Here is a 10,620-nt window from a genome sequence, read left to right on the forward strand (position 1 = left end):
GTGCTGGCAGGCGGCCGAGGCTGGGAGCAAGGGAGGTCTGTGCTTGAGCTCAGCGCTGAGCTATGCACTGCCCAGCACAGGAAGGTGCCGGCCCTTTCCTGGGCAGGATGGTGGATCCAGAAATGAGAAAAACTAAGAGGGGGGACGTGCCTGACCTCCCACCCTGCCAGCCCAGGCAGCTGGCAAAGGAGCAGCACGGGCTTGAGGCTTCTGCAGGGGCCTCCAGGAAGGATCTGAGGGTGCTTTTCAGGACACGTGTTCTGCAGTTGTTCCAGGCTATTGTGGTTTTTTTTCCTGGCATTTACCCTAAGGCTTCCCCAGAAGCTGGCGGTTCCCAGCACAGTCCAGGAACCAGAATCGTCCTGCCCAGCAACAGGAGGTGATGTACGGCATCGCCTGCACAGATGGACCCAAGGTCATCACCTACCCTAAAGCCGGCCTTCTGCCCAAGCCATGTTCCTCCACCACAGCACCTGGACCAGACCCCTCCTGCAAACACTGGAGCAGGCAGAGCAGGGAAGGAAGCGAGTCTAGAGACCTCTCCCCAGGCTACAGCGCTCTCCTCTCGTACACAACGTGCCCAGGCTGTTACACAGAGCATCTCTCCCCGAGCTATTTATACACACGACACAATAGCCAGAAAACAGCACAGGCTGCAGGATTGTTGCCTGGATCCAGCCAAAGCTTCCTCTCCTTCCCCCTAACCTTAAAACCTTGCACTGAGGCCGAGGGGCCCAGATCCCATCAGCCAAGCCACCTCCCAGCCTGGAAGGTAAGCAGCTAGATATAGGGCTGATCCAACGCATGGTATTTTTAGCTCGCTTGCAAACGGCTTTCTGCAGCCCCAGGAGAGCCCGTAACAAGAGAATGAAATAAAAGAGAGACCGTAGCTATTTCTAGTAATGTTTTTTCATCAGGTCACTAGGAAAGGCTTTGGAGAGCCAGCTTTGTGCTTCTCCTGGGCCACAGGCAAAAGCACAGCCCTGTGGGTACGCAGAACAAAGGGGGTTTTGTTTGGAGCAGCCGGAGAGCACGGCGAGGCCACACGGATTTAGGGTGGGTGGGCTGGGTCCTTGCATTCAGACCGAGGTGGCTGGTGGGGCTGTCAAGGGACCGTTGTGACCTCCCACTATAGACAAAACTGCACACTGAGCCTTTGAGGGCACCCACCCGCCCTGCAGAGGCTGCTTGCACACAGGAGAGACCAGCCAGGGAGTGTACGGGCTCAGAGATGAGCCATCCTGCAGGCAGGGTGACACGTTCAGCTCCCCAGCAGTCACTGCTCTAAATACACACAGACACCCCGTTGCTCCACAGGGGAAAGGTCCTGCTGTGGGATGTCTCGTCCTTGCAAAGATGCATCCCATGAGGCTGCACCAGGAGGGCACTGTCTTTCTCACAGGGTGCTCCGAAATCTCCAGATCTGATCTGACAGGTTGTCAAGCATGATTCGTAAAACTCGCCACGCACGGAGAAAACAAACTTGAAAGCAAAAAGGAAACCACATCAACACATACTTTATCTCCAATGGTGATGAATGTTCTGGAGTCCAAGTTCCTCGGGGGCCTGCAAGAAAAAAGAGAGTCAAGAGAGCCGGCTTCATCAACCCTCTTGGCCAGAGCCAGGTTTCACGTTCCTTCAAGCACTTTCAGCCACTGCTCTTCACCATGCCTTGCTGTCATGGGTTCAAACCAGCCCCCTCCAAACACTCACAAATGTTTTAATCGTGCCAGCAGCACCTCAGTCCACACCCATGATGCACCCACTGCACAAAGGCAACGAGAACCCCTGAGAGTCAGCCAGGTGAGACACGCATCAAACCATCCCTGCTCAGGAGATGAGCCCCAGGAACCGAGACTGAGGGGATGAGACATTCCTGTGGCAGAGCAGCTCAGCTGTCATGTTTTGACAGGCGGGTGTTGTAACAGGACAGCCACGTAGCCCGAAACACATGCTGAGGGAACAACAGGTAATTCCTCTCCCGTGAGTCATTTGTGTACGCTCGGCAGCCCTGTTTCAGGCAGCACAGCAGGGAGAGCAGGCAACAATTCAGTCTCACGCTTTGCACAACACACAGGCAAAAGTCTTCATTTATGGCTTTTTTCCTCATTGCTGCCCACTTCCCATTATGGGCAGCACGGTACTTCTAGAGCCGACGTGTCTTGTCCTTCACGCCTTGCTTCGCTACTCTCCCCATCCCCTGGAGCCTCCTAAGAGTGAAGACTGTCCAACTGGTTTAGCCTCCTAATTCCTATCAGAGCCACCTCCAGCTTCAAGGAAGTACTTGAGGCTCACAGCAAAAGTCTTGCACTGTGCAAATATTTGCACTTCGGTTTGAAAGGCACAGAGAAAAGAGGCCTGCACCAGCCTCTGGGCATGCAAGCACCCTGTAGACTCCTCCAGCGGCTTGACGCCTTCTCCAGGGGAAATTCAAACACCGATAGGAGCAGAGACAGATGCACCCCTGGGGGAAGGAGGTGGCTGCTGCATGCAGGGCTCAGCGTGTGCACGCTAGGCTGCACAGCATTAACAGGGGCTCCCCCTCAGGCAGATCTGCCCTAACTACCTGGGGTTTTGGTAGTGGTATTTCCCCTTTGGGGATTTCACTGCTCTCCTGGAGCTGGGAGAGTCTCTAGAAAGGTTTCTGGAGCAAGCAAGGCTCAGTGGTGGAGACACAGCCCAAGGAGTTTTGGAAAAGCACCACAGAATACCAATTTTAGCCGTCTGCTCTTTGTCAAACCAAGTGTCTCTACCTTGGGCTCTTCCTCACAGCATAACAAGCATCAGCTGCATGAAGCAAACAGCAGAGGGAAATTCTGGTGCCCCAAGTTACCGCTGGGCACCAGCACCAAGCAGCATAACTTAAGATGTCTGTGTCCTCCTCGCCTCAGAGCAAGGAGCTATGAACAACTCAAACTAGTCCCGACACACAGGTCAGGGAGAGGTTGCTCTGCCACACAGAGCGTACCCCAACCTTCATCCCCCTGCTCCTGTCATGGTCCAGCTGCCACCACCTTGCATTAAAAACCTTTCACTCTTCTTCCCTTGGGCAGATCTGCACTCTCCATCATGCTTTTGGCACTGGCACAGCCATGGCAGGAAGGCTGAACTCAGTCTCCTGGCCTTTGCCTTTCAAGCACTTCAAGTCATACAGGCACCTCCCAGAGACACGTTGTGTATGTGTGTGCGTGCACATGTGCATTACGTGTGTAATTCCTTCTCATCACCCACAAGCCAGAGCTTAAGAGAAAAAGAAATAACTGTCCTGACTCTTCAAAGTCTACATGGGTCAGCTCCAGAGAACCGACAGCTGGCTTCAAGCAACACAGACATCTCACTTACGTTGTGTTGGCAACAGGCTGTTTGATGGGGGGACATGTTATTCTCAGCTCCCGCTTCTTCTTGCTTTTCACTGGAAGAGAAGATGCACACGTGAGCAACTGGCTGTTTTACTTTTCTTCCTCCAAGCATCCTCTTGCCTGCAGCTATCAGGTAGGGGAGGCAGGGACTGGATCTCCTACACGCAGCTACGGCAAGATGACAAGGTCACAGCACTCACAATCATTTGCTCAAAACTTCAGGCAAAAGCCAGAAGCACAAGTGGGTCTCAGTGTCTCCGTTGAGGACTTGCCTGCAGAAACACCCAAGGGTGTGCTGAGAGAGACCATTTTCCAAAGTCTCACAACCAAGCATTGCCTTGCAGTGCTCCTCGGACACCCCAAAAGTGCTCTTTACCCTTCATGGCCATTAACAATCTCCTCTCTTTGGGGATTTTAATTGCTGATATTCAAGAGATGAGTCAAAGCTGTGATTTCCGCTGCACACTTACCTGGTTTGTGTGGCTCCAAAGATCCTTTGGAATCTGAAAGAGAGAAAGGAGACACCAGCTCAGCCTTTATGCTCCAGAGGAGCCGGGTACCTGCCCCGCACGCCTCCCAGTCCCATGCGCAGCCCAAGGAGAGCCCAGAGCTGCTGCTGGAGCCCAGCTCAGCCCAACCTGGCCTGATGATCCCCGTTTCTCCAGCCACAAGAGGTCCCCACGCCATTAGTGATGCTCCCGAAAACACTCCCTTGTCCAGCTTCTCCTTGGCCCACAACCCCTCGGCCTCCACCCAGGTCGTTTTGGGGAGAGCCAGACTCGTTCTGCAGCGTGGGTCAGATCTGGCACAGAGGGTGATGGCCATGGAACTTCAAACAAAAGAGTTAGTCCCAGGAGAGGGGACGCCTCAGACCCAACGAAGGGGAACCAGGGCAAAACCAGGAGCTGACAATCAGAGCCAGTAGTGAACCAGCCACAAATGCAGGCTTGTGTTGTCTGAGACCCCATTAGACAAAGCACAATCCTCATGACTGGTGAGAGGACGCTCTCTTTCCGCTCCTCCCCAGCTCCAAACAGCACTGAGATACATAACACCCTGCTCCAGAGGAAAATGGGGTTCAGGCGGGTCCGGGGCAGGCCAAACACTTGCAGAATAAGCTGCAGGGACAAGAGATAATCAGCAGGGAGATGCAGAGGGCAGCAATGGGCAGAGGAGACCTGTGCAGGGCTGAGAATCAGCTCCTTGTGGTGCCTGCTCAGCAAAGCTCCAGCCATTCCTCCGTCAGCAAACAGCTCGCTCACCTCACTGAGAAAAGAAGCCTGACCACGAGGGGCTGGGATGGGTGCTGCTCCCCGCCAAGGGAGACAAGGGTAGCCACGCTTTGCAGCGAAAGGCGCTTCTGGCTGCACAGACCAGGAGAAAGCATTAAAAAGCACAAAGAGCGAGGGGTGCTCCAGGCACCGGGCTGGGAGCAGACGGCTCAGTGTGGCCCTGCACAGCCCTTCACAACGGCTCCTACCTACCCGGCTGCCAGCAAAAGGCGTGTGGACAAAGCCCAGCACTCCAAAGGCTGCTGGGGAAGGGAGGGGAGAGGTGAGGAGCTGGGATTTCAGATGGGGACACAGCACCCTGAGAACTCCTGCAGCGGCAGCGAGGCAGAAGGGTGATGTGGGTCCAGCACGGTCCTGTCCCCAGCCAGCTCTGGATGTCTCAGCTAAGATGGGTGCCTGAAATCTGCTTTCCCAGTTCCATGCTCCCCCAAACACAAACCTCGCCGAGGCTACAAGGAAAAGCTGGTCTGCAAGATACTCCAAAGTGTGGGACCAGCAGCATCTCTCCCGCTGAGGCAATCATCACAGATCAGTCCACATCCCCATCTTATCCACCACCTTTCCTGCATCAGAGCAGGTCCATGAGCTCTGGGACCAGCGCAGAAATCACGAGCAACATGAACTTCCAGCTCAATGAAACCAGCAAGCCAGCTGCTCCATCCCAAACCGATCCCCCTTGGCTGGAAACTGTCTCTGCAGACTTGACCATGTCACAACAATCACATCTTCTAATTTGGGAGCCTGCAAAGTTTCCCTTCCCCACCGCCCACGCAGCAGGGCTGGAACGGGGACTATCAATAGCTCAGTGTGCCCACTGATGACACTTCACACAAAAAAAATTGGTTGAGCAACGACAGGAACAAACACAAAAGGAAGCCAAAGGAAAGATACCATTCGCAGGTTCAGAAACGCGTCCCCTTCCCGCAGCCCGCATGGGGGGACAACCACAGAACCCAGAAACTGGGGTCCCCAGAGTCCTTCTGCAAGAGGGCAAGCTGAGGAGCTCACCGAGGGCACACATCCCATCCTATCCCATCCCATCCCATCCCAGGGGATGGAATTAGCTCGCTGCTGACCAGGACCCTTGTACCAAGCACTTCTCCCCCATGACCAGCTCCAAAACACAGCCAGTGGTTTGCACGCAGCCTCTGGGGCAGTTACCAGCCCGACCTGCACAGGAAGCCCTGAAATGCCACTCCAGCTGGTATTTTGCTTAATCCATTTTCTCTCCCTCTCCCCCATTGCCATAGTAACTCTGCGCAGCCGGCACAAAGCGTCTTCTGTGCCGTCAGTTCCCCTGGCAGCGCTGGCTATGCTGCGGCGCCCTGACTCACGTGGCAGAAGCAGGGTCCACACACTCCCCAAGCCAGGTGTTCTGTCAGCCCTTCCCCTTCACCCTGTCTGCAAAAGCCAGGCTGGAGGGAGCTGGGAGCATCCAGCCTGGGGTCTGGAATCAATGGGGTGCGTTGTTTGGTGGAGCCCAAGATCGCAGGCAGGAGGATTTCCAAGCGCAGGTCAGACAGCAGCAGGGACACACAGAATCCCCGTTACGAACCCCCTGCACCGTGCAGGAGCGTCACGTAACGTCTCCACGCACTGACTGTCCTTTATGAATTCTGCCAGAACACAAGCCCTGCACATCAGCTGCTTCCCTGCACTCCCAAACTGCTGCTCTGGACTTTTCAGCATCGTACCACTGGGGTCAGCGATGATCCCCTTCCCATCCTGTCACACCTAGCTCCAAAAAGCGTTTCCTAGCTCCAACCTGACAAAGCAGCAATTTATCCAGAAGTATCCTGCCACCACTCCCAGGCTCTGGCTGGGCCACCTACACTGGTGGAAAACGCAGCTCAGTCTGTGTCTGCAGGAATAAAACCACCCGCGACGCTGCCCTGCAGCCAGGGGAGCCAGGGCAGAGATTGGATTCGCCTGTTATGCCTCTCCCACAATTTGCCACGAGTTTTTCCAGGACCCTGTAAGCTGGCCCAAACTCCTGCTTCTTGCTGCAAGCTTCTCCCACTGCTTGCATTCTGGGCAGAGATGGAGTAAGGAAGCACCATACCCCCTTAAGAGTAAAAAAAATTCAAAAGTGCTGGGTGGGTGGAAAAAGAAAAGAGAGATGAGTAGTCCTAAAGCTCTGCACAGCCAGCTCAGGGTAGGCAGAGCCTGGAGAGGGGGGGTGGGGGCCCAAGCCCGCCAGCTGCCCCCACAAGCCCCCTGTGGCTACTGGGCTGCCTGCTGTGAGCCCCAGAGCTGGATGTGTCACCTCCGGGAGGTGATCTTGTTCCCAAGCCTCCGCAGCCCCTCCAGGGAAAGCCCACGCACCTTTTCAAGGTGAATGAGGGTGAGAAAAATAAAACAGGAAGAAAAAAACGGCAGTGGGATGGGCACGCCAAGACCTTGCAACTCGAGCTCTCCCGTCCTGAGCAGTTCCACGGCAGCGTTTTCTTTTAGCCTTGGCTCCCTCTCTCCCACCTTTGCGACACCGGTAGGGTCGGTGCAGAAGGAATTGCTAGAACTTGAAGAATGGTTTATGTCACCAGAAAAGCCTGGAAACACTCCGGTTTCTCCAGGCACTGGGTCTTGAAGGAGGCCAGGGGGCTGCTTGCATAGAGCAACGGAGCTCCCGCTCCAGAGATCCTTCCATGTGGGCAAAAAGGCAGCAGCGGGACAAGGGGATTTGGGGGCAGGTCTCAGTTACCCCCGCAAGCCCCGGGGCAGGGTCTGCCAGTGCAGGGGTGGGCAGGAGGCACAGTGCCTTGCACCCAGGGCAGGGGAAAATTAGCTGACAGAAGTTCCTGGTGCTGTCGAGATTGCAACCCACGTGATGCTGCAGGCACATAACTGCATCCTTTATGCTAAGAAAGGAACCATTTCCTTCTACAGAAAAAAATAAAAAAGCCTAACTTTTTTTTTTTCCCCTCATGCTACAACCTCCGCCAGCTAAGAACTGACACAGGCATTTCCTGAAACTGAAATTCAACATCTGAACCCTTCGCCACCACCGACTTCAGTCCCATTCAGCTGCACCTCTCTCCCGGGAGGTTTATCCTTCCCACTCCGCTGGCGTGGGCGGAGGGAAACCAACAGGACAATCTAAAGAACTGCAAATAAAACTATTTGCCCGAGCCGACCTTTGAAATTAAAACCACTCTGCTGTCTCCTCAAGGCTCTGGTTCCAGCCCCAGGTAAAGTCCTGGGGACAGCTGCAGCACGGGAGGCCTCTCTGTAAGTGCTGAGGAAAAAAAATGCTTCAGATGCATCCTGGTTCTCCTCAATCTGAAAAGGAGAGTCAAATGCCACAGATGGGGAGGAAGGCTGGAGGGTGGATCCCAGCCCTGCTGCAAAGAGCTGGAAGAAAAAAGCCTCAAGGGAAAAAAAAAAAAGGAAAAAAATAAATTAGAGGTACGGTGCAAAGCAACAAGGGGAATTTGGTCGCTTTGGTCATGAGAGCCAGCTCCTCACAGGCACACTTTGTGCTATTTTTCCACTGTTGAGACTGGAAAAAGCTATCTGTGGAAGTGGAAAAAGGGCTCTCAACCTGCCGAAAGTCGTCACTCATCAGCCCGCTGAGGTCCCGCTGCAGCAAGGGGCTCAGCAGGTCAGCGGGGCCACTCGTCACTTCTGCAAAAAAAAAAAAAAAAAAAAAAAAAAAAACCCCAACCTAACCCAGAAAAGGGACTGGGGAGGAGGAAAAAAAGACGCTTCAGAAAAAGCCCCTTGGGGCCCCAAAACAACCTGTCAGCCTGCGCTGAATCAGAGCTCCTGACTGCCGTGGGCACTCGCTTTTCCAATGCAACAGGCTTTTTAGCAGGGCACGACCACACAAGAGCTGCTGGAAAACCCTGCGTCCCAGGAATGCAACCGAAACCGGAGCCAGGAGCCAGCTTTACCCTCCGAATATTTTCCTTCAGCCATGCCAGATCGTATTTTATTATTTTTCTTTTACGATTAAGATGCCCATGTTTCAACCCCATACACAACATGCAAGTTTCCGGTGCTTTAAAAAGAGATTCCCAGCTGCAATCACCGACTCTCGGCCCGAGCAAGGAGAAAGAAGTAAAACTGCACCGATTGACTCCAAAAAGTTACGCAGCCCCACTTAGCACCAGAACGGGCCCTACACGCTCCCCCCACCACGTGTTTTGGAAATTGCAACATCTACCTTGCTTCTTGTCCATGGTTTCCCAGAAATGAAGAGCAGCGCCGGCACGCCTGGCGGAAAGGGGATGGGGGCGGACTGGAGGAGGAGGGGGGGAAAAAAAGAAAGGAAAAGAAAAAAAGGAAATCCTGCAAGATCCAGCACAGGGCACTTCTTGCAAGCTCTACGATGCTTTTCAGTGGGAATGCATGGTCCCCGAGAGAGCTTCACGTAGATCTCCTCGCCTGGCGTCCCCAGCCCTCCGGGGTCCGCGAGGTCGGGAGGAGCAGCGAAGGCGAGTGGGGGGAGACGGGGAAGGTAGCGCTGCGGTCCCTCATCGGCAGCTGCCGAGGTTGGCCGGTCTCGGCTCCGATTACCCTTGAAAGCTCAACAGTTGTAAAAACTGCAGCGGGCAAAATAGCAGATGACGTCAACAGGAAGCCGAGGGGGAGCCAGCTCCAGCTCCGGGAGCCACAGAAGCGCTGGATTGCTACAGGGCATCCCGGTGGGACGCGCTTTCTTTCGATAAATTAAAATCTTTCAAACCCAGCCAGCAGGCAGAGAGGCAGAGCCCAGCTCCCAGCTCCTCCATCCCCCTTCCTGGGCATCCCACCGGAGCGACCCTTGCTTGAGGACAGCCCCACTGTCACCCAGCATCGGCCAGTCACCAGAGCCCACGCTCGCCAGTTTGGACACTGAGGATAGAAAGAGGTCACATTTCTTTGCACTGCAGGTGACGCGCTAATTGCTTTGCCACTAACAACTATTACCACAACAAATAGTAGAAATATTGTTCCATGACAATACCGGCATGGAGCTGCTATTCCAAGGCGACAACCGAGACGGCATCTCTGGTGGCAAAATATAAATCACTGCATGGATCTGACTGATAAATAGCAAGGCAGAGAGATGAAGGCATGGAAAAAAGAAAAATAAAATCATTCATTTCTCTGCAAACACGTGCAAGAAAAGCCACGGCAAAGTATCACTGCTCTTCCCCTTTCCCTCAAAACCAGCCCGGCAGAAGCCAGCTCTGATGTTCCTGATCAAACTCAAACTTGGCTTTGAGGGGCTGCAGTTTTGTTTTCGATTTCCCTGTCAGCCTGCAGGGCAGATACTGTACTATCTTCTTTACCTTAAACTAACTATAGAAAATATGCCTCCGGTTTGCTCCTGAGCTATTTTCCAACTTGTAGGCTGTGCTGGGCCGTGCCCATTTGCAGGCAGAAAAGTCAGAGGTCAAGGTAAATGCACGTACCAACATAATGAGGGACTCTAATTTTAAATAGTGTTTATATAAACCTCAGAAGGACTGCAGAAGATATTTTCCCAGGCACATTTCCACTCCCAGGGTATAGTTTCACGCACAGATCATCAGCACAGAAAGGATGCCGATGCACCATTTGCTATTGCAGATGGTACCGAGAGCCACCAGCACCCATCCCCGGCACTCTGGGGGAGAAGGATGCTGTGTTGCCCTCCCATCGTTAACTCTCTGGCTTCACGGCGAATTCTGTGACCCAGACATAAGACATGACAAGGATCTTTCCAGACACCCACAAAGTCAGCACTGCTTTGGAACAGAAAGTCCCTAACTCAGAAGCTGGGATGGGAAACATAATTTCCTTTGAATTAGTCCTGCCGGGTTTCAGCGCCCGAGGACCAGGGGTGGCATAAAGTAGAGCTTCCCCACATCTCCAAAGTATCTTAAAAATAAAAACCAAACCAAAACAGAAAAACAAACAACAAACAAGTAAGCATCCTTTCAAGTCTCACCATTGGCAGCTCGTTGTAAAGTTTGCTGAAGCGGCAGGAATTGCCCGGCCTC

At 53.7% G+C, this 10,620-nt stretch overlaps 1 protein-coding gene across 1 annotated transcript in view; it reads right to left on the reverse strand.

The window, feature by feature from the left end:
- Positions 1-8,832, reverse strand: part of MAP2K3 (mitogen-activated protein kinase kinase 3) — a 16,653-nt gene extending 7,821 nt beyond the window's left edge. The window contains exons 1-4 of the mRNA XM_009865480.1: positions 8,817-8,832; positions 3,830-3,862; positions 3,343-3,412; positions 1,518-1,566 (exon numbers count right to left, since the gene is read on the reverse strand). Coding sequence (XP_009863782.1) covers positions 1,518-1,566; positions 3,343-3,412; positions 3,830-3,862; positions 8,817-8,832 — 168 coding nt within the window. The remainder of the gene's footprint in view (positions 1-1,517; positions 1,567-3,342; positions 3,413-3,829; positions 3,863-8,816) is intronic.
- Between the last annotated feature and the right edge of the window lie 1,788 nt (positions 8,833-10,620).

Source organism: Apaloderma vittatum, unplaced genomic scaffold (genome assembly GCF_000703405.1).
Source record: "Apaloderma vittatum isolate BGI_N311 unplaced genomic scaffold, ASM70340v1 scaffold23092, whole genome shotgun sequence".
Lineage (NCBI taxonomy): Eukaryota > Metazoa > Chordata > Aves > Trogoniformes > Trogonidae > Apaloderma > Apaloderma vittatum.